Source organism: Alosa sapidissima, chromosome 17 (assembly GCF_018492685.1).
Source record: "Alosa sapidissima isolate fAloSap1 chromosome 17, fAloSap1.pri, whole genome shotgun sequence".
Taxonomy (NCBI): Eukaryota; Metazoa; Chordata; class Actinopteri; order Clupeiformes; family Clupeidae; genus Alosa; species Alosa sapidissima.
In genome coordinates, this window is record NC_055973.1 from 14,708,902 (window position 1) to 14,731,775 (window position 22,874).

The 22,874-nt window shown below is 42.3% G+C and overlaps 3 protein-coding genes across 9 annotated transcripts; 2 read left to right on the top strand and 1 right to left on the bottom strand.

The window, feature by feature from the left end:
- The first annotated feature begins 1,926 nt into the window (after positions 1–1,926).
- Positions 1,927–11,641, top strand: skilb (SKI-like proto-oncogene b). Of its 3 annotated transcripts, none has more exons than XM_042068921.1 (8): positions 1,927–2,351; positions 3,686–4,904; positions 7,554–7,631; positions 7,734–7,822; positions 8,143–8,324; positions 8,548–8,774; positions 9,131–9,304; positions 10,093–11,641. In XM_042068921.1, exons 2-8 carry the CDS (start codon positions 3,777–3,779, stop codon positions 10,303–10,305), a joined length of 2,091 nt encoding a protein of 696 aa, XP_041924855.1. In that variant the 5' UTR covers positions 1,927–2,351; positions 3,686–3,776; the 3' UTR covers positions 10,306–11,641. The 3 variants fall into 3 exon arrangements, with proteins under 3 accessions (XP_041924855.1, XP_041924857.1, XP_041924856.1); XM_042068923.1 differs by having other exon boundaries at positions 8,143–8,317; positions 8,547–8,774; XM_042068922.1 differs by lacking the exon at positions 1,927–2,351 and adding an exon at positions 3,035–3,125.
- Positions 11,642–11,761: 120 nt separating this feature from the next.
- On the top strand, positions 11,762–19,658 carry lrrc31 (leucine rich repeat containing 31). Of its 4 annotated transcripts, none has more exons than XM_042068928.1 (11): positions 11,762–12,099; positions 12,390–12,431; positions 12,527–12,736; positions 13,953–14,099; positions 14,257–14,424; positions 14,662–14,832; positions 17,304–17,471; positions 18,096–18,263; positions 18,469–18,633; positions 18,799–18,966; positions 19,060–19,658. In XM_042068928.1, exons 2-11 carry the CDS (start codon positions 12,419–12,421, stop codon positions 19,395–19,397), a joined length of 1,716 nt encoding a protein of 571 aa, XP_041924862.1. In that variant the 5' UTR covers positions 11,762–12,099; positions 12,390–12,418; the 3' UTR covers positions 19,398–19,658. The 4 variants fall into 4 exon arrangements, with proteins under 4 accessions (XP_041924862.1, XP_041924860.1, XP_041924861.1 ...); XM_042068926.1 differs by having other exon boundaries at positions 11,762–12,082; positions 12,387–12,431; XM_042068927.1 differs by having other exon boundaries at positions 11,762–12,082.
- LOC121688985 (leucine-rich repeat and IQ domain-containing protein 4-like) lies at positions 19,622–22,426 on the bottom strand. Of its 2 annotated transcripts, none has more exons than XM_042068925.1 (5): positions 21,207–22,426; positions 20,735–20,908; positions 20,447–20,585; positions 19,988–20,184; positions 19,622–19,816 (listed from the first exon to the last, which is right to left on the bottom strand). In XM_042068925.1, exons 1-5 carry the CDS (start codon positions 22,251–22,253, stop codon positions 19,661–19,663), a joined length of 1,713 nt encoding a protein of 570 aa, XP_041924859.1. In that variant the 5' UTR covers positions 22,254–22,426; the 3' UTR covers positions 19,622–19,660. The 2 variants fall into 2 exon arrangements, with proteins under 2 accessions (XP_041924859.1, XP_041924858.1); XM_042068924.1 differs by having other exon boundaries at positions 21,198–22,426.
- Positions 22,427–22,874: the final 448 nt, after the last annotated feature.

Below are 22,874 nucleotides of genomic sequence, written 5' to 3' on the forward strand. Positions count from 1 at the left end.
TGTGTAAAGATTAATTGCAGGATATAACATTCCTTCAGTAACATTTCTTTTTCATTTTATTGCTGTCTAGACATGCTCCATTAATTTGGCAGTGTGCTTTGGCAAATGTTGAGCATTGTTTTTCATTGGTTCTCGTTTGAATTCGTGTTGCTCGTTTTTCCATTAAAAAGTATTGAGAAGTAATAACTTACATTACTTTGATTAGTAGCCAAATTAAAATGGTAACTTTACTAGGGTAACTAGTAATCTTCAATAGTCTATTACCTGAAAAGTAATCTTCAAACCTTGATTATAACTGTTTCTCTGTGGTATCAGTTTAGGTTTTATCTAGTGATGTTCATGTCTATATAAGTGACTGACACTGTGTTTTGTTTTTGCTGTAATATATGAGTATTTTAGTCTGGTTGGTCAATTAAAAGCTGTTCACATACAAAGATTGTACTTGAACCTTGACAAGTTTTGATATACTTCAGGCTTTCTCTCTTCGCCTTGAAGGCAAATGAGGGGATATACTCCTACACAAACCTGTTTTTCAAGCTGAGACAGTCTAGGCAATTGAAGATTGTTTTTCTCAAGGTTCAGTTTGCAAATAAAAATGGGACAGAATATAGCCTACTAAAAAAAATCCCAGTTTGATTGTATGAAATGCTGTGTAAATGGAAACTTACAAATGTTCATGTTCAATTAAAGTGGAACATTTTGTTGTATACTGTATGTGTGTTTGTCTGTGTGTGTTGTGTTGTGTTGTGTTGTGTTGTATGTGTGCGTACTGAACGTATGAGTCTACATCTGTGTCTGTTCATGCCTTTTAGCCTGATATTCGTGATATGACTGGGGTGTGTTTGTAAGTTCACAATGAGTCAGTGTGAGAGTGTACTGTTTCCTCTAATGGCTTGGCTGCGTGGCTTTAATGTGGCCTGTCTAGGCATTGTGCCAGTTTGTCTGCTGCAGTTGCCCCACACCTGTCTCCTACCTAAGACACACTGAATCACTCACCACTTGCAACCTGAGGAAGTGAATCCGACACAACAGATCCTATGACAGCAGCCATCTGAATGTCATTAGAAATACTGATCAGCTGGTGAAATATTCTGAGAAGATGTGCTAGGGGGATGAGGCCAGACAGTCACTAAGGGAGCAGCACAAGGCTAATTCCCCTCAAGTAAGTTCTAAGAATATTGCAACCAAAACAAAAAAGGGCACAAAAACACTTGAGTTGGGGGGGGGGGGGGGGCAGAACTGGGCTTTACTCACTTGGCATTCATATGATCTAATCATTGGGAAGAGGCAGGAGTCTGTAGCGGACAGGCAGCATACAAATGCAAAGCTTCATGCAAATGAGGGTGGAATTGTCACTATTTGCAGTATGTTAATAGTCTGATGGGATGAAACAGATAGACAAAAGAAAATGCAAATCCATGTCTGGCCGGAATAGCCCAGCGCTTCAGAATGTATGCAGACAGGACAGCAGTCTGGATGGGCAAAGACAAATACACATTCCAACATGCCGAAACTTGAAGACCAAGTCACACGCACCTAAACCTAAGACCCGTTTTTGTCCAAAACGGAAGACTCGCTCATTAGGCCTACGCATGCTCGTTTGTGTATGCAATTTGTGTGAGTGCATGGTGCAAAACAATGGAAACGTATTTATTTTATTTCAATTTCAAGATGCCATTTAATATTCACACGACGCCTTCCAGTACAGACCAAGAGGCCAAGAGTGTATACCAATTTGAAACCTAACTAAAAATGCTATAGGCTACTCCGAGTTACATTCATTTGATATAATTTCAACACGTCCATTATCTGTTTACAAAAGATGGTTTGATGGACTATTTATAGTTTATCTTCCAAGAATGCATCTTTGCGTCGTGTGTGTGTATACGGGCGCGCTAAATAGGCTAAGTCCTCTTGTTTCTTAAAGTGCGCTATGCCTGTCATCGTGTCGTGTAAGCATTCCTAAATATCTCTTGTTAATGCCTTCCTGTCGGCTTGGTTCTCCTCTGCAGCAACTTAAACTTGACATCCAGACTGCGAGACAGACTTCCTATCAACTGCGTCCCACTGTCTGACGCTTACATACCTAATGCTTGAGCATTGGCGGGTGACGTAGGTTGTAGGGTTGTGGATTGACGTTGCAGGGTCTATCGCCCCAAGCTTCCAGTTCGTCAATCAGTCTTCGGACGAGGAACAATCAAGACTGAACTTCGGCGCTGGAGTCGTGAACTGAAACCAAACTATTTTATAATATATAATCATTCAGAATCAGTGTATTCGCACCAGTTGGGACTGTAAAACGAAATATCGCATCTCAGGATCTGACCAGCCATATTGCGCTCGCGAAGAAGGTAAGATTAAATGGCTAGTGACGATGAAGTGGAAATGACTGTGATTCCCTTTAATTAAACCACAGTCTACATATATTTTCTGTTTAGTTCTTATTTACAGTTGATTCATCGAACGTCGTCGGAGGTGGTAGTAGCCCATGTAGGGAGAAATGCATAATATTAAGTGGGTCTCTACAGCGTAGTAGGCTACGGGATACAACGGATTTGATGTTTAAAATGTAACTGCTCTTTCGTTCAATTTGTTATTCGCTAAGACGGTATAACATATGCGCTACTGTATTCTCTGTAAACGGGTGGGATCTAGCATTCTACTGAAAATAGTGTTGTAGAAACGTATGCGGTGTAGGCTATGTTCCATGGCAAGCGTGACACCATACGCAAAGGAATCTCTTTGCTTTTTGTCGATATTGGCACATAGTGACTATTTTAGCATTTGTGTTCAGCATACGAGTAGGCTAACTCTTTTGTCAAAAATGTATTTTCAATAAAAGGCTATACAAATAGGTCATAGGTCGAAAAAGCTGTAGAAGGACTAGAACGATTGAGGGTCGGGGGAGGGGGGTAGTCCCGTGGAGGGTCTTGCAGTGGTGAATGTCATTACCACGGCAAAGGGGGAGGGGAATAACCGAGTGAGCCAGTGAGTGATAGAGTTGTGGGAGGGAGTGGATGGAATGTCGGGACTCCGTTCCAATATAAGGCGATCGTTCCAGCCACAACAACGACGGGGATTTTTGTGAGGCAGTTTCAAAGAATTAGTAGGGTTCAAAAACGAAAGTGAGTTCTCCTAATACATTGGTCATTTGTTATGCATTACAATTGAGTCATATTCAGAGTTAGCGTACATGTTTGAGTGTCTTGGGTGAGAAGTTCTGTTTTTGGATGGTTTTACATTTTCTTTTACAAGGGCAGGGCGAGGCTGTTTTCAAAAGGAAGACAGGAATTCTTGTCTGTTGTAGTTGAAATCAGTTAGCAGGTTAATAATATATTTATTTTGAGGTTAAAATGTTTATTTTTGAAAATTTCAGAGAAATTATTAGTTGACTTCTATTTTATTGCTTTTGGTGTAATTTTATTTTGCACTATTTGAAATCAAATATTCCCACCACTAGTTGGATAGTATAGGCCAGTGCATTACTGACTTGACCTACATAAGGGAGTGAGTGAGTGGTAAACCTACCTTAACCTTTTCCCAGTGTTTGACATATGATCTGAGGTGGGGTCATCACTTGTCTTGCTATTTTTATGTCATTGTGGGCTTGACCAGCCCCTCTTATATTCACTGGCTCATTTTAATTCTCACATTTCTGTCTCTTTTTTTTCACACCATTTTGAAGATGTGTCACATCTGAAAAACTGCGCCTCTGTGCATTGCCAATTTGTAAGAAAAACAGAAGGAAATAAAAACCCACCCCAAGACACTGCATTATGGCTAGTCTCCAGGCTGAATTGCTCCACCTCCATAAGGGCCAAGTTCCTTTCAAGGGCTCCATGAAGAGACACAGCAGGGAAAGACCCCCAGAGGCCACACCCATTAAGAAACGCATCATGGCTTCAATGAGCCCAAAGTCAAGGAAAACATCTGACTGTTTCCTTAAAACTACCAACATCAAGAAGGAGAGAGTGGAAGAGGAGGTAATGGAGCACCATCCCGTAATGAGCTCAGGTCACGTCCTGGGCTATACACACTTCCCTTTGATAAAGAATGGGGGAGCGCTGGATCTCAGCCCCGGCTTGAGGAACACCTTGGCCCAGTTCACTTTGAGTAGCCAGTGCTCCCTGGGCGGCCCTGCCACATTCTCAGGCCACTATGGCCACACTAAGGCCACTCCTCACCCGTCTCTGGGCAGTGCTGCCACTGCACCCCTCTTGGTGCCCCCTGACAGCTCCACAGAGCTCACCCTCTGCTCACTGGAAGGGGAGCCCATCTCCTGCTTCTCAGTGGGGGGAGAGTGGCGCCTGTGCCTGCCCCAGGTGCTCAACACGGTGCTCAGGGACTTCTCTCTGCAGCAGATCAACGCCGTCTGCGACCAACTGTACGTATACTGCTCGCGTTGTGACGCGGCGCAGCTCCACGTGCTCAAGGTTATGGGCGTGCTGCCGGCCGGAGCGCCTTCCTGCGGGCTCATCACGCTCACTGACGCGCAGCGCCTCTGCAACGCCCTGCTGCACCCGGGAGATGCGGCGCCGAGGGACCAGGACGAGAGCGAGAAGGAGGGCAAGGACGGTGGCGGGTTCTGGGTGGAGCACCAGTGCCTGGGCAAATGCCAGGGCCTGTTTGTGCCCCGGCTCTACACGGCCGTCGACGTGCCTTGCATCCGATGCGCCCAGTGCCGCGTGCTCTTCTCGCCCAAGAGGTTCGTCATGCACTCGCACCGACGGCCGGACAAGCGCACCTGCCACTGGGGCTTCGACTCGGACAAATGGGCCTGCTACCTGCAGCTGGGGCGCAAACACCTCGGGACGCCCGACGAAGTGAAGTACAAGCAACTGTTGGAGAAAATGAAAGAGAAATTTTCCAACATCCAGCAACTGGAGAAGAAAACACTCAGCATTGTAAGTTGTCTTTTTTTATTGTTCTTAATATTAATGTATTTGGTTGTGTTAAAGATCGTGATTAGAACACGTGTCAAATGCAGACACCAAACTTAGATCCATGTGTCCACTCGCCCTGTGCTGGCAGGATCTGTGGCGAGACTGGTTCAGGGACAGCCGCTCGCCCTATTTTTAGGAGATAAGCAATGTGTAACCACAGACAGGCATAAACAGATACAGTGAGTGCAAGCTGATATGGATTGTACAAACAGCCTTTGTATTTGGCTGTTCCATGTGGAGGAAGGCTTTTATTATTGTGTCTGGCAGAGACAAGCACATATATCTAGGCCACAGTGGCTGTCATACACAGGAAAACCAGCAACATTTCTCGAAAATATGAATTTTGCTCAATGGAAATACAAAATAGAGTTTTTTTAAGAGTTCAGTTCTTGGTAATGTTGGTAAGTTCTGAGGCCACTAGGTTACAGTCAGGCTGAAGCCAGAGCAGATGTTTCCCCCCAAAAGGAAAGGGACAGCCAGGGATCAGCCAGGGTCGCCTGGCTCTCAAGCTCTCGCTGACAGTTTCTACATAAACAACCAGAACCACAGCTACTGAGAGGGGAGAGGGGGGAGAGGGGAGGGAGGCAGGGGATAGACAGATAGTGAGCATAAAAAGAAGGGAGAGAGAGAAGTAGGGGGAAAGAGCGGGAGAAAGAGCAGCTGAGGGCAGTCTCTCACATGTGCCTGCAGCCTGCTGCACCTCCCTCACGGGGCCCATGTTCACCTCACAGGACCCCTTCTCTCAGCCAATCACAGCGCAGACCCCCGGCCCCGGCCTACCTATCAGCCAATTGGCGCGCAGCACACTCTGTCGATTTCCATCTCATTATATAAGGGCTGAAGACTAAACAACAGAGTTAGCAACTGCACTTCTGAGAACACAAGCCTGGTGTCCGGATGCAAACACAGACTCCGAGCCACATCACAGTGTAAAAGGTTATGAGGCAGCTCAGTCACCACAACGACAGACTGTGGACAGACACCGCACTAAAACAATACACGCATGGGAAACGTGTTAACCTCGTAGACTCCGGTGGCAACCCAAAGCAATTCAGATGTAAATTTCCCATACGGAAGAGTTACTGTATTAACTTTATTTCTTTTGTGAAGGATTTTAATAGCTACTCTATGTCTAACTATTTTAAAACATATATATATTAATCTTAGAATCATTTTAGAAATTTTAATGACTTAATAACTTTCCATGTTTTTAAAGTGAAAATGTATTTATTTAATCGTTGCCTCTCTTAAAAGGCACACTTTTTGGCCCTGTTCCTTAACCCTTAAAGGTGTAGGTTTTTGAACATTCTAAGTTCCGCAACAATTGAAGGTTCTAAAATTCTATGTTGAATTCAATGAACCCAGATATTCTTTAGAACGTTCATTTCTCAACATTCCCGTCACACCGGTGTGACGGTACTCCTTTAAGGGTTAAATAGTAAACTTGAATGTCAGACTGACTCGATGGCCTAGAGAGCCATGTATGCGGATGTGTCTCCTCTACCGTCAGCTTGACCCAGCCGTCTAAGCTGTCTGGTTTTGTCTGGTTTGTCTATTGTCTGTACACGTCTGTCTGTCGGTCAGATTGTAGGTTATGGCATGCTAGAGCGAAGGAGGAAGCATGTCAGCTGGCGTCACATGTTGTAAATAACTGGGTGGATTAGTGTCCTCATGTTATGGCCGACACGTGACAGATAAGTCAGTCCACCCCTCCCCCTCCTCCCCTTCTGGGCCTCAGCACAGACACTGACAGACGCGTGCATGTTCACTCACACAGAGAGAGAGAGAGAGAGAGAAGGAGGGAGAAACACTCCTCTTTCGTCTGTCAGTTATGCAGATTTGCTGAAAATCTCTGTCTTCCCCATGTAATTTGGTCAGCCATCTCTTGAATGTTCCTTTCTATTTTGCTGAGAGGCTCGCGCCTGAAAGCTGAAAGGAAAGAAAAGAAGAACTGGGTGGAGGCTCAAACTTGTGGTTGACCCTTGTGCATTTCCTGACTCAGACGCCGCGGTTTGGTGCTAACCTGCCGAAACAGACACTTTTTGCGAGTGGCACGCGGAGCCCAGTCAGAGACAGTTCCTCTCTAGAGCTGAACCCGCCCTCGCAACCCCCCCCCCCCCCCCCCCCCCCCCCCCTGTGAGGCAGCGTCTGTGAAGAGGATGTTGTCTCTAGGGGTGTGTGTACACTGTACAGGCGGTTTTCCCCCTCGGGGCCTTGCTGTCTGCAGCCGTGGATATATGAGGCACTCCGGCTGGCCCGATGGAAGGTTTTCATTAAAAGCAGATTATGTTACCCAGAGATTATGTAATGGCTTCCCATGCTGCCTTGCTGGAGGCCAGACATAGATTCCTGTCTGCTTAGAGGAAGGAGAGCAAGGGTGGGGCCAGACAGGCCACCAGAAACAGCAGCTGTCTGTCTGTCTGCCGGCCAGACTGTCTGTCTGTCTGTTGGCTGGTCGGTCTGTTTGTCTGTCTGTCTGTCCGTCACGCCCTCTCTGCCTGTCTCTATGCTCATGTGTTCAGGGAAATAAAATGCCAACAGAAAGTTAACTTGCCTTAGTCACCTTTACATACCAGACATTAAGTGTGTGTGTGTATGTGTGTGTTTTAGGAGGGTGCCAAACCCAAGACTGAGTTAGATCTGGGTTCCATGAGGGAGGAGCCTGGCGAGACAGACGCAGATGGAAAGGTATGACAGTAGTCTCCCCACCATTGACCGCACTTCTCCGTTAGTGCCGTTCCCACGCCTCTAACGTCTTGCCTCGCTTGGGCTTTGTTTCCTCTTGTTCAGGCAGCGCCTCCACTTGTCTTTGCCCTTGACAGCCATCTCTATCCCCACATGAAAGGAAACCAAAGCCACCTTGACATCATGCAACACAGGTACTGCCTAAACCTGATATTCATCTGCCAAACCTGTGATCTCTGAGTCTCACCTTTTGAATAAACATACTATTGATAGTAAATATTCTTTTTTCCCCATCAGAGTCTTGGTAATGATTTAATTAAAGTAAAATTATTTTTGATATGTTATATTTCTATTATACAATAAACAATTTATCATTACTTTCTTATTTTTTCTTGTATTACAATTACTAAATAATCATAGTAATACCAGTATTACTGGTCTGTTATGAACAGTCTCTACATGCTGTGGTATAACGCTGACTATAATCTCTTAATGCTTCTTGTTCTGTCTCCAGTTTTCTCTTGTATATGCAGAATAAGCTCCATGGTCTCAACCCAGCCCTGATTCCTGAGTTTGGGCTTGTGAAAGAAGGAGGTCTTCTGAATGTTGACATGCTCCGAGCGCTCCTTAACCCTGAGAATAAACAACACTCTCTGGACGAGAAAGGCTCAGCTCGCAGGATGCCAGCTACACCTGGTTAGTCTTAAACCCCCATGTGTGTGGCATGTGGACATGTTTCTTCACTCCCTTTTCTTGGTTTTTCCTGAGAGAAGAGAAATGTACCTGCTAAGAGCGCGTTGTGTTGTTGTAGTTTCCTCATTATCAGTCTGTGGGCACACTAGTGAATTCTTCCCCCACAGACACTCTATCTCTGCACCACACTGACAGCCCCACCCCCCACCCCATTCCTCTGTCACAGAGCTTCTGCCAAGCAGTGGGCCCGTCGTCCAATCACAGCGGGGATGCCCAGACAAGGAGCCGGCGGAGAGCGTCTCCATAGAAACGCAGCTGCGTGGGAAAAGTGTTGGCGGGGGCGTGGGTGAGGAGGACAGCAGGGATGGCATGGTGATGGAGGTGCTCCAACTGTACACCGCCCAGCAGCAGAAGCTCCAGACCACCCTGCACAAACAGAAGCAGCTCGAGAAGGTGTGTGGAGAGGTGTTTGTCTCGCAAGGAGCGGCTGCTCAGTGAATAGTGAATACCTGTGCCCCCCCCCCCCCTACACACACACACACATTCTTGACACACACACAAACATGTGCATTGTGCTCCCCTTTCCCTTTCCCTGTGTGTGTATGTGCTTATGCATGTGTGGATTGGTGTGGTGTGTGTGTGTGTGTGTGTCTGAGTGTTGCATTTTACAAGGCACTCCTTCATCTTATTCACAAACTCACCATCCCCCTTCTTTGTTTCTCTTATCCTCCTTTCCCATCTACCCCTACCCCCTCTCTCTCTCTCTGTCTTTCTCTCTTCCCTGTCCTCCTCCCCTGCCCTCTGACTAGGAATTGGAGGTGTTGCGTCAGGGTGAGGTGGCCGAGGCAGCGCTGACTGAGCACGCTCTGAGACAGCGGGAGGCGCCACAGGAGCAGAGCCGCCTGGAGACGCTCTGCCAGCACACCTCCTCCCACAGAGCAGACGGCGGCGAGCTCCCGCCAGACAGCCACTACGCCGCAGAGGTAGGAGTCACACAGACAGCATTGCAGCGCACACAGAACAGAACTAGGGAGAGGGGGCAAAGAAAGAAACACGGACAACAGTGTATAAATAGAGGTTTTAAAATAGGTAAAATATGACAAAGAAATTATTAAAGAATGGAGAACAGACAAATGATATGGGATTGATGGGACAAGAATATTTTTCTTTGGTCCCATTCTGTTGGTGCCAAGCTGAAAACGGGCATTATTTCACATAACAACTGTCTGAGGTATAGTCTGGAAAGGTTCATTTGAAAGAATCATTTGTGAATTACAGTTAGAAATATGCTACAAGGCCTGGCGTAGATTAACCAGAGTCACTGGATAAATGTCTGTTGTTTTTCTGTTCTGTAGTCAGCCTCACAAAATCAAACAAAATACAGACGTTTGGTAACAGTGGAAAGAACACGAGAGGCCTCTTTTTCTCTCTCTCTCAGACTCCGGAGTCTTCCAAAGTTGGTTTTTAGAGTCTCTCTCCTAAATGCCTCTGCTTTTGGCTCCACGAGTCTGCTGGCTCTCCGGATAGATTGTTTTGTTTGGTCTCCCAGCAGCTGTGGCCTTGGAGACCTCTCCTCGCCAAGCCGTCTCGCTCTCTTGTTTTTTTTTCCCCTTTCTTTTTTTCCAGGGCTGTTGCTTAGTGCCCCCTGCTGTTTGTGTTTCCACCTGTCAGAGTCAGTGTGCTGCCACGTCCTGTCTGCCTGACATGGTGTTTCCTTTTGACTAAGCCATACTCTCTCTCTCTCTCTCTCTCTCTCTCTCTGTGTGTGTAGCTGCTGGAGCTCCGCAGGAGGCTGGATCGGGCCGAGGAGGACCGTGAGGAGTTGCAGGAGGAGTTGCGTCGGGAGCGCGAGGCCCGGGAGAAGCTGGAGCGCACCATCGCCGAGCTCAAGCAGCAGATGAAGGGCTCCAGTGGCCCCGCCACCCCAGACATGCCCCTCCTGACGCCCCCCAGCAACGACCCACAGACGCCCCGCACCCCCTAGCAACCTCGCCCACGCGCACACACAGCCTTGCAAAATTACACTGAGAAACATGCAAACCTCCAAACACAGTCGGAGACGTGGCTTGGTGCTACAGTCACCAGAAAAAGCCATTCTCTTCACCATATGGGTCTGATGCCAAAAATGACATCACTCTGAAACACTAGTCCTTCATCTGGTGATGTCATAACTGGAAAATATGACATGGCAATTATTGCAGTTGTGTATTGGTTTGCTTCTACTATTCTTGGACTGATAATAATAAAATAAATATGTTATAAAATTGTATACACCTGTTATGCTTTGAAAAGTTTTAAAAATCACTATCTCTGAAAAGAAAGGGTAGAGTTTGAATGAAGTATAGAGGTAAAGATTTATGGATATCATGTTTATGGTAAATTGTACAGTCATAATCACCAGGCTCATTTGTGCATCATCTACTGCAAAAATGAGATCTGATATTTTAACAACTTTGGTAAAACAAAACAGCCAAAATCACAGAGAAAGTATATGACACTGTAAATATTATATTGAGCTATTTATTATTAACAGATCATAAAAAGACAACATTGTGTTATTGAACGTGTACTTAATGTGTTCCTAATATACATTTATATTTTATGTATGTATGTATGTTTGAATGTACATTTTAAATGTATGTATGAATCATGTTTACTGAAATACAAAACTTAAGCAGATTTAAAAGTTTGAATTTGAACCTATTCTTAAGATCCTTGTATTTGAAACAATATTGGATTTGAAATGTTCCTCAAGAATAGGGATTTTTTTACTTCTTTTCCCTGTTTACAATTTTATAAAGTCCCAAGGTGATTTATAATTTCAAACCTGTTGGTCTAAATGTGTGTTTTATTAAGAAGAGTAGGAAAGAGAGTTTCATTACTCTTGCAAACTGCCATCACTTCAGTTATCTATCTCTTTGACAATCAGCATCATTTACTCTCATGATGACACTTCAGCTGCTAAAAGTGTAGCTACCTCAGATGTACGTCAGGTGAAAGTTACTGTTTTTTAAGTGTTACCATCCTTTTGGATCAATATCTAATGTCATTTATGTTTATCCATAGCCTCTATCCTGTAACTTGGTCTAAGCAAGCTAACTTGCTTCATAGGTTGTAGAGGATATTTGCTTTGAGCTTTATGATGCATGGCTAAAGACAATTAAAAATGGTTAATCTTTGCATTTATGTACTTTCTATAGCCTGGTTAAATTATTTTCCAAATCACTGTCAAGCTTCTTTTTGTTGTTGGGTTTTGGATTGTATAAAGTGACACTTATTTCCTACCTCCTCTTGTAATTAACAAAGACACATTATCACCACTCTTCTGTTATGTGGTTATTGTTCTTCTACATCAACGTGCGTATAAGTTCGTATTGCATATTGGAGCAGCAGGTTAAATCATTACGTTTCGAACACGCCTCCTATGAGGAGCACATCACCTGGCTGTCTCGTGTCATGTTCTGCCTGCTTATTCATCAAGTTTGGCACAGCAAGTCATTGCGGGTCGTCCTGTCTCTATCTCTAAATGGATTTCAAATAATTTATCGCACGATATCGACTGCAAGGAAGAGTTCTTGTGACAACGATTATATCAGGCAATGCGTCATTCCTAACGAGGCTACAGCTACTTGTTTCTGTTATTCTCGTTGGTTTCAAATGCCAAACTGTTTATTTCCGGGAGAGCTATTCCACATTTGCGACACCAAAAGAATGATGCTATAAGTTCTACTCAGTCAACTCAGAAACAGTATTGACGCCAGGTACGAAAAGACACAGTGTAAGAAGTGCACTTTGCACTTTCTTTTTTTAAGTCGGAGAGTATCAATAGATTTTTGGGGAATAGGAACATCCTGTTTCTATTCTGAGAAGCAGGATACGAGTGCATATCCGTTTTGAGCAGGTCATTCAATTAGTAGGTCCTATGCCTATCAAAGTGGTCATATAAACTGGGTTTACAAATATAAATATTTCGAAAACTATGGTGTACGAATGTGAAATGTAAGATAGGTAGGCTACGTTTGTCAATCATTTACCTAACTGTTGTTCACTACTTCCCATAAAAAGCAGCCCTCAACTCCCAGCCTTAAAGTAAAAGCATGGAATCATCAGGTATGTTATAGTCAATGTAATACATTGATACTGAGATGTTTCCAAACAAGTCTATAACATTACCTATTGAAATACTTTTATTCATATTGTTGTAGATGCCCAGCGGGTCCGGGATGGCTCTCAGAAAAGGTCTGCCATAGATCTGATCATGAACCAGATCCGAAGGAAGGCCTCATTTGAAAGGCGACAGAGACCTGTTGGCTTCCTCTTCAGGCCTGGGGAAAACAATGACAGGAAGAGCAAAGGCATCCCAGAGATGAAGGAGTCCGATAGCTCTGAGGGGAAAAGCACAGTGTCAGGAACAGGTGAGCTGAACTTCCAGAGACATGGTTTTCCCACCTGCGGGGGCTGGCTGAAGTTGACCATTTCTGGCCATTCATAGATGTAATTCATTGACAACTCTTGACAGTTGATTTGAACTTGAATTTCCCCTTGGGGATCAATAAAGTATCTATCTATCTATCTATCTATCTATCTATCTATCTATCTATCGATCTATCTATCTGACTATTTGCCAATTTGCCAATCTAAGCCAATGAGCAAATTATGAGTTTATAAAATCGAGTGTAATGTGTCACAATGTGTGTATAAATGGTATGCACTTATTCACCTCAGGAGCTGAGGTGGCTAGTCGAACCACTTTTAATGGGGTCTCGGTGAAGTGTGACAGAATAGACTTAACTGATGAAATGAATATATGTGAGTAAAATTCGCACACTCATGGGCACCAGTTACAGTTTTTCTCAGTCGCTTTGGTGTTTTTCTCACATCACTATTAACATTTGCACAGCAATTAGTGCATTTCTCAAAACAATTAGTGCAAACTGCAAAACCTAGTGGATAACCTGCAAAAGCACGTCACTTGCTCAAAATGGATAGTCCATTCCTCAAAAGCAGGTATTTATGTCAATGAAACTGCCAGTGTCACCAAAATGAGAAGTCTTGACACCATCGTTTATGAACAAGATAGTCAAATGGCTTTTTCATTTTTTCATTACGACAGTTTATGCTCTCAGTGTTTTCCCGTGCAAAAAAAGGTCAGAACTCGGTGACACTACCTGAAAATGCTCAAGACAGCACTATACAGTACTTGCAGCCATTTGAAAACTACAGTAAAGTTACAAATTGCTGTAGTTAGGGGAGTAAGTGAGTACAAGACATTGAATATGTACGTTTCACAGTTTTACTGTATATGCTTTTTGCAATTACAGCATTGTGACAGAATTTGATAACTAGTTCACCAATTTTGTATGTAATGACTCAAGCAATGAAATGAAGAATATTAGTTTTATTGGGAACGACTATTCAGCATTCATAAGTATAGTTCATTTTGACTGACATGACAAAGCAACTGATACATGTTCAAAAGCATTTGCAATTTGTTCAGAGGAAGGAGAAATTGCTACTATGATGTGCACAAATGACTAAATGTTGTGGAGGTTGAACTAATGGTTATGAGAATTTTCATTCTGATCTGAGAAAAGCACCAAAGCGACTGAGAAAAACTGTAACGCACCACAGATACAGACCCCGTGGATATGGAGGTCGGCTCTGTGGTGGGCTGGGGACGCGTGAAGCAGTTTGTGGAGAAGTTGGGGAAGAAACCAGACAGCCAGGCTCTCAACCTCAGTCACTGTGACCTTACAGCCACGGACATGGTGGAGCTGGGTGAGTACACTGCTACGGTTTCCTGGGATACTGATCAATCCCTGATACTTTTCCTCAACGCCCTCCCCATACCTTTAACTATCCCTTATAACAATGTTAGGTTAATTGACTGCTTATCTTATCACTCACCTGCTTTTCTCCTTCTGTATTCACTCAGCAACTCTGTTGCCCTTCCTGACCCAGTTAGAGGTAGTAGACCTGTCTTGGAATGACCTGGTCGGAGGCTCACTGAAGGCTTTGACCTTTCACCTGCAGCATGTTGGGAAGTTGAGTATTCTGAGACTGTGTGGCTGCAGGATAACAGCCCAAGACCTTACATCACTTGGTGAGCCAGCCAATCTCACATATCCTGTTGAACTCAGTCATGTTATTGTTTACAGTTTGTGGTCAAATTTGTATGCAGAATGAAATGCAGAAATCAATCCTTTCCAAACATTCTCAAATAACCCCCAATCCTATTCTTAAATCCAAAATACCCCCACAACAAAAAGCCAACAAATAAGTAAGTCATTGTTTACACCCATTGAGGTCATACTAATAAGGACCATGGCTGATGCCACAGGTGAGAGCCTGGACTCTGTCCCTCTGCTGGAGATTGTCGACCTGTCCTGGAATGCAGGAGTCGGGGGAGATAGCCTGCACAGCCTCACCGGCCAGCTCCGCTCTGGCTGCATGATCAGGGAGCTTCGCCTGGTCGACTGCCAGCTCATTGATGCGGATATGAAGGCACTGGGTGAGGAGAAGAACACAGCTGATAAAAAACATATTTCCACTCCCAAAAAGAGTTTTAGAGATATCGTTATCTCCATCGCTGTTCACTTTAGCGATTGAACCATTGGCCCAAAAATTTAGGGAAACGGAAGAAATAAGTGGTATCGAAATTGGAAGGAAAAAGTATAAGTTAAGTTTATTTGCAGATGACCTTCTACTTTATTTAAGGAATGCAGATATCTCTATCCCTAGGGTATTGGAAATTATTACTGATTTCTCAAGGATTGCAGGATATAAAATGAACATAGGGAAAACAGAATTGATGGTGATGGACTCCAGTAAAATCAATCTGAATAACTTTAGACAATTCAAGATACAGAGAAAGCATTTTAAGTATTTAGGATGTTGCATTAGTGCTGATAAAACCCAGCTATATAAAGATAATATGCTACCGTATTAAGAAAATTTAAAAATGATATTAAAAGATGGCTTAACTTGAGGATTAGTCTAATAGGCAGAATAAATCTTTTTAAGATGGTATGGCTTCCTAAGTTGGTGTTCATATTTCAAATTATACCCATAACACCACCTAAGTACTTTTTTAAAGATATGAACAGCCTTCTGTCTTCATTTATTTGGTGCAATAAAGTTAGTAGATTGAAAAGAAAGCTTTTATTTTGTCCTCGAAGGGAAGGGGGGTAAACCTCCCTAACTTGGAACTCTATCACTTAGCTGCGCAAACGATATAGATCGTATTGTTAATAATACTAGGGAAGAATCATGGATAGAAATAGAAAATTAACAGTTACAAAGTCACAGTTTATTAGTTGCTCTCTTTTCAAGGGATAAAGTTAAGTCTACAAACTTTGTTATTAATAGCATGTTAAATGCTTGGAGAAAAATTAAAAAACATCTTGGCCAATGTTTAGGGCTCCCGGGGAATATACAGATTTGGAATAACCCTTCAATTAACATTCAGAAATCACAATTGCATTGGGATACTTGGATAAAAGCTGGAATTAGGAAAATATCAGACATTATAAGATGCAATTCAGTCCTGCCATTTCAGGAGTTGAAAGCTAAATATAAGTTAAAAGACACTGAAGCGTTTAGGTATATACAAATAAAAAATTGGATTAATAAACTTGATCTAGAGAACACAAGTTCCTCAGATATTATGAAAATATTTAACAGAAATGAAAAAAAGAGTCTGACCGGATACATGTATAAAAAATTTGATTAAAGCTGAAGACAGCGATGAATTACTGAAAAATATATATAACCAGTGGACAACAGATTAGGCAAAAGAAAGATGGAAGGAATGCTTGGACCTCACAGTTAGGCTTACCTGTAATGAGAGTTTACGTCTAATTCAGTTTAAGTTAATGACGAGAATATACTACAGTAGAAATAAAATTCAGAAATTTGATGTTAGATTATCTGATAGGTGTATAAAATGTAACCAACATGAGGATTCACTTATGCATTCCTTCTGGCATTGCATGAGGGTTAAAAAGATATGGAAGGATATTGAGCAGTGGTTATCATCAAAAATAACAATGGCAAATTCTGTTCTCTTCTTTAATTTTCAAAAAGTTAATTTGTAAATATTGGAAAAATAAAGATGTACCTTCACTCAAAGAGTGGAGGGCATTAATGAAATATTATTTAAATATTGAAAAAACACTGTCAGAAGATCGAAATAAAAATAAACAATTTGATAACTTATGGGAATCCATTTATGACGCCTTATAATACATAATTTATTAAATAATTTATGTAAATAATATGTATAACTTCCTACATTAGTTATACCTGAACCCTTTTTTTTTGTGTGCGTGTGTGACTGTGTGTGAAAGGTGTGAGAATGTGTGTGAAAGCTGGGGAATGGGTGCAGGGAGGGGGTGGGACTGGGAGGTTGTTAGAATGAGGGAGGAGCGGGAGGTTTTGGGGTTGGTGTTATGAGGGAAGCATGAAATATTGGAGAGAAATCAACTTTTGGAGTTCTCTTTTTTTTTCCTTTTATTGAACGTGTTTAGAGAGAAATGTAATTTAAAAACTGCTGTTATTTTCCCTCTGCAAGTATTTAGTTTGAATGGTATCTTCAGTTGTAATGTGCTGACCCTAATAACTTCAAACAATAAAAAATAATTATAAAACAAAAAAACTATATCAATACCATAATAACTGCCCCTGTGTATTAACCTCATAGCTGAAGAAATTTTGCAAAATCTACATATAAACCTCGGCTAACAGTTGGGAAATGACAGTACTCCATGACGGACACTCACCATGCTAGAGTGATGTAATTTCTATTCCCCATGCTAAAAATATATAGAGATTTTGCATAAAGAATTAATAGAAATAGATGGAATGGCACTTATGTGTAAACATTTTACTCAACAGCAATTACACTGTTATATAGACTGTATATATAATTTTAATGTCAATACTAACTATACCGCTGGTGTTACTATTGTTATCATTTTTCAGGCCAGGCCCTTCCCTTGATGTCAAGTCTAGAGGACTTAGATATTTCATGCAATAGGATCACAACTGGAGGAATGAAAGAACTGTTCTCTTGTTTGAATGCAACTCATGGACTGAAGACACTAATGCTACATATGTGTGGCCTTGAGCAGGATGGCCTCTGCATCCTCGGTAACACACACACACACACAGAGAGAGAGAGACACACGTGCACACGGACACACACACACACACGCTTGACCATGTACCATTAACATTAATTTGAGGATATTACTAGAAAATAGTGCCAATAAAATAAACCTTTCAAATGGTAAAAAACTTAAATGGCTAATGCTATAATGTAGCATTGTTTGTATATAATGTGTATTGTTTAAGTACTATTTTTGTCGACAATCAGCTGTCGCACAATTCGAAACAAATGTCATCTCTTATATTGCAATTATTGGCAAGACTGATTACATTTTAATTCCATAGCTGCCATGCTTTCTGAAGCCCCTTGAAATGTGCCTACCTAAAAAACTATAAAATTAGAGAAAAGCTTTTATTCTTGACCATTTATTCTTGTCCGAACGCCTCTAATCTTTTGAGCAAGATGGCTTTTATTATGCACCCATTAAATTATTGTTGTGGGAGGCAGTGAATCCGTAAAGTAATTATGTAGTTTGCATGCAGTTTTGTACTTAGTGAAGTAAAAATAGAATAACAAAACAGCAATTATAATGTTTATTAAAGCATGAGCACACTTTGAATAACATAACTGATGATTCATTTTTAACTCTTCTTTAATATTTATAGGTGAAGCACTCCAGTTCTTTCCGACCCTGGAGCACCTAGACCTTTCTGCCAACAAAGGGGCCAGTGGAGGACTTGCCAAGATGACCAAGAACCTGGCACAGATGACTCACTTGTCCTGTTTGGGTATTCATTTGTGTAGCTTGTCAGAAGAGGATGTAATGGCCTTGGGTAAGTATGTGTAACAATGAATGTATGCATGTATATATATGTGTGTGTGTGTGTGTGTGTCATTATCCCAGCTTATGTGTGCATTTACATACATTTCTCTAGTCCAGGTCATACCATCCCTCAATGTGTGTGTGTGTGTGTGTGTGTGTGTGTGTGTGTCATTATTCCAGCTTCTGTGTGCATTTGTGTGTATACATTTCTCTAGTCCAGGTAATACCCTCCCTCAGTGCTCTTACAGAGCTGGATGTGTCATCAAATAAAAAGATTGGAGATGCTCTGCAGTCTCTCCTTACTGCACTTCCACTTCCCAAGATACGCAAACTTCTTCTGAACAACTGTGGCCTGAGCACAGACTCATATCAAGCACTAGGTAATGAATCCACAACCTGACACAATGATATATATATATATATATATGAATATCATCGTGAGGAAATGTGCCCACATATAGCCCCCCCACTGCTTAAAAAAATCTCTGACCAAGTGGAAACAGACGTTGCCACCCACCAGTCTCCTCTTCCTTCTTCCCTCAAAGGCTCGGCCGTGCCGTCGCTTTCGCAGCTGGAGCGGCTGAACGTGTCGTGGAATAAGAGCGTGGGAGGAAATCTGGGGCTGCTGCTGGGAGGCCTGCCGAGCACATGCAAGCTGCAGGAGCTGCGACTGAGCAGCTGTGATCTAACCACAGAGGATGTGCTTCACTTAGGTAAGGCTTTCATCCGCAAAAAAATAGCCCCACGCAGCTGCACTGCCACTGCCTCGTCTGGGTCTTTGAACTTTGGGTGTCTCTGTTGCACAGCGTCTGCCTCCAAGCAGGGGGTGCTCTCCCAGGTGAAGCAGCTCGACCTGTCATACAATGGGACGGTGGGCGATGCCGGCTGGGCGGCGTTGTTTGACGAGGCTGGAGGCCTGAAGGCCTTGGAAGAGCTGGACGTCAGCCGGAGGCCGGCATCGTACGCAGCAGCGTCCCCGTGGCTGGCTGGCCTGCTGGAGGCCCTGCCCAAGCTGCCCTCTCTCATGCACGTGGCCCTGCAGCACTGGGTCCTACAGCAAGAGGAGAGGGACAAACTGGATAATGTCATGAACAAGAGGAAACTCACAGTGGAATGTGACAAACAGAGCTTACCACCAACCTAGTCAGATCAACTGTGGGGGTAGAAAGAAGATGTGATTCTATAAAGCGCCATGACAAAACAAATCAAGAATTGTTCCAAAATTGAATTACTGAATGGTACACCAAATTGTAACTGAAAACAGTAAGCAAAGAATAGCTCCAAGTTCAATGAAATAGATGATCGATTAACATTGCTGTAGCCTATTGCTATTTCCACCATGGCAATGATGTCCTAATCAAAATTAGATAGATTTACATAAAAGGCATTTATTTGGTAAAAATGAGTTCATGCATTTTTCTTGTTTGGTGCCCTCTTATCTTTTCCTTTGTGTGTCTTGTCCTTGTCTTTGTCTTTGGAGTCTTTACCACTTTTTGTTGTTCCTGGTTCCTTAAAAGGCCCCAACTTCTTACGTACCATTGTCCCCCGCCACCAAGCTTGAATCTGAAGGAAGGTAAAGATTTACATTAGATTTACGATGCAATGTTGCTTTGACTTTAATAGCCTGTATCTATATTTAGCCATAGCTTTCTCACGAGCAGACATAATGCAGATATTTAGTTGATTTCCATGGCAACATTAGAGAACATGTAGGGTGTATGGTGGGCGTCATACCTTTAAACAGTTAGCGCCTCTACAGATTTTCTCTTTGAGATACCGAACTACTGCTTCAGCACCCTGTTCACAGACTTCCAGTGGTGGGGCAGTCATGGGGTTTTCAGTTAGCGTGAGAATGCCAAGGTTTCGAAGATTGGAAAAATCTACTGGGAGGCTGCTCAGGTTATTAGTCTGAAGGTAAAGCTTCTTCAATCCTGAAAATGAAATAAAATATGATTTCATTCATGGATTTCATATGGATTATATAATACTAATATGATTACAGTTATTAAATACACAAAATAAAATTATTTTTTATTTTAAACACTTTCATTTCTAACTAATTATCAATTTAAGAAGGGAGGGATCATTTGCGTGGTGTAAAAGCAGCCAGGATAATGTTATAACTTTATGATAAGTTAGATTTAACAGACAAACACAGACACACACACACAGACAGACACACGCACATATTACCAGTTAAGCAACCAATTGTTTTTGGCAGTGCTTTGAGTTTGTTGTTATGAAGGTCCAAAACCTGTAATCTTTGCATCTTGCCAATACTGTTAGGCAGGCCCACCAAGTTATTGTTGTCTAGGTAGAGTTCTTTGAGTTTCTGGGAAAATGTCCATAACATAGTTTAATACTGTATCTATATATTAATATTGATGTATCTATTTACATATAGATTATAGGCCTATAAGGTGAATGTAGAAATGTATATATTTTATGAAATAGGCCCACACTGTAAAACTGCATTCTTACTGTGAGCTGAGTAATGGTCTGTGGAAGAGAGTGGAGCTTCATGCCTTGATCCTGGCCAAGATAAAGCTTCTCCAGCAACAGCAGCTCACATACAGCAGTAGGGAAAGTCGAGAATTGGTTTCCAGACAGACCAAGATTTTTGATCTTAGATAATGACTGTATGCCTGCAGGAATCTGTAGACCCAGAATGAAAATAATGCAACAATTTCAATAGAAAACCAATTACAAAAGAATCGTGGAAAGTGAATTCCATACAGGGGTTTGGAAGTAAATTGAGATTGATTTTAATTATTTTAAAGTATGAAAATCTGATACTATATGTGCTATATAATATCTGCCATGCACAAATAAAGTTGGTTGGTTAGATTTGGATATGTGCCAAATGCAACCTAGAACCATCCATAATTCTATCATTTCAATCTGGCTATTCTTTAGGTATTGATGAACATAAGGGTAGGCCTACAGACAGTACCGCTCTCAGTTGGTTGTCATCTAAGCTCAAATCTTCCAGGTGGACAAGCGAAAGGATCTCCATGGGGAAGTCCGTTAAACTGTTCTGACTCAGGTCTAGCACACATAAATTCTGAAGATTTACAACATTAGGATGCAGTTCCTTCAGGCCTGTGTTCTTCAAATAAAGGACATGCAAAGAATTGAGCATGCAAATCTGAGCAGGAAATGTCCTAAGCATGTTGTTTGAAAGTGCCAGGTCTACCAGACCTCTAAGGGCCCTGAAACAGTGTGGCAGCCTGGTGAGGGAGTTACTCGAAACATCCAAGACAGTGAGGCGGCCAAACTTGCAAAGAGATCGAGGGAATGAAGACAGTCGGTTAAATGCTACAAAGAGTTTCTTCCAAGAAGATCCACAATCATAATCCGAGACTGTAACAATTTGATTCCGTCCAACATCAATGATTTCCAAATGGGGCAGTTTACCCAGCCCTGCTGGAAAAAACTGAAACAAATTGTTATTCAAATATATTTCTCTTAGGAATAGAAGGTTGGTGATCTCTGAAGGGAGAGCAGTAAGAGAATTATCTGACAAACCCAGAATTTCCAGTCTAAAGAGATTTTTGCAGATGAAATCATGGAGCTCTTTAAGATCCAGTCTGTACAATCTGAGCTCACGCAAACCATGCAAGCGATGGAGCACATCCTGCATTTGTTCAGGGCATTTGAATGGATTGTGACTCAGATCCAAGGAACGCAGATTTTGCGACAACCTACCAAGATCCCTGCAAACGCAACTCAGAAGATTTTCGTGCAAGTAAAGAACACGCAGATTTTTCAGTTGGCTGATCTCGGAAGGTAGTGAACAGATGAAGTTCCCCTCCATATGTAACTCCTCCAGATATTCCAGATGTAAAAGGTGAACTGGGAGGGCAGTGAGAGAACAGAATGAGCAGTCCACAAACATCACTTTTCCTTTACGGCGCTTCGAGAGTCCCATAACTTTCAAATCCAGTGTCTTGTCCTTCTGTCTGTAAGTCACGTCATCGCAGAATCGCACCGCCACCATCGTTCTCCTTAGGCCTCTCAGTAGGCCTAAAGTTGCTCACGGAAACCAGAAACTAGGCCAAGCATAAAGCACTTGAATTGTTGGGTTAGTTCATCTCATCCCAACCACATCCCTTCCATCATTGAATGATGTTGGAATTCATTCGAATCCATATTAATTAGTTGCACAGATGCACAAAGCAGTGCAGCTAACAATGACTCAACACGCAACTTTGTAACGTCATAAGGCATCTCCATCATCACGATACAGACAGTAAGTTCTAATTGTAAAATTCAAGACCTTTCCAAACTATTCTGATTTATTTTAGACTGTTTTGTTGAACAAATGTGTATTTGTGTTGATATTTTAATAATTAACTTCCAGTTCTGGAAAACAGCAATTTGCAATTTCATAATAATATTCCAGACTTGCCATACATGTACAAGCACATTGAATAAAATGTTTTACTACAATTGGAAACAACCATCAGAAAACAACTAAGGCTGTTAAATGCATTATCACTTCTATAAATAAGCTATTCAAAAAACAGGGACATATTGCTATGGCCTAGGATGCAACTACATCATTATAGTCATGACCTTTATTGCTGGACTCAGGTTCCATTCAGAAAACACAGACAAC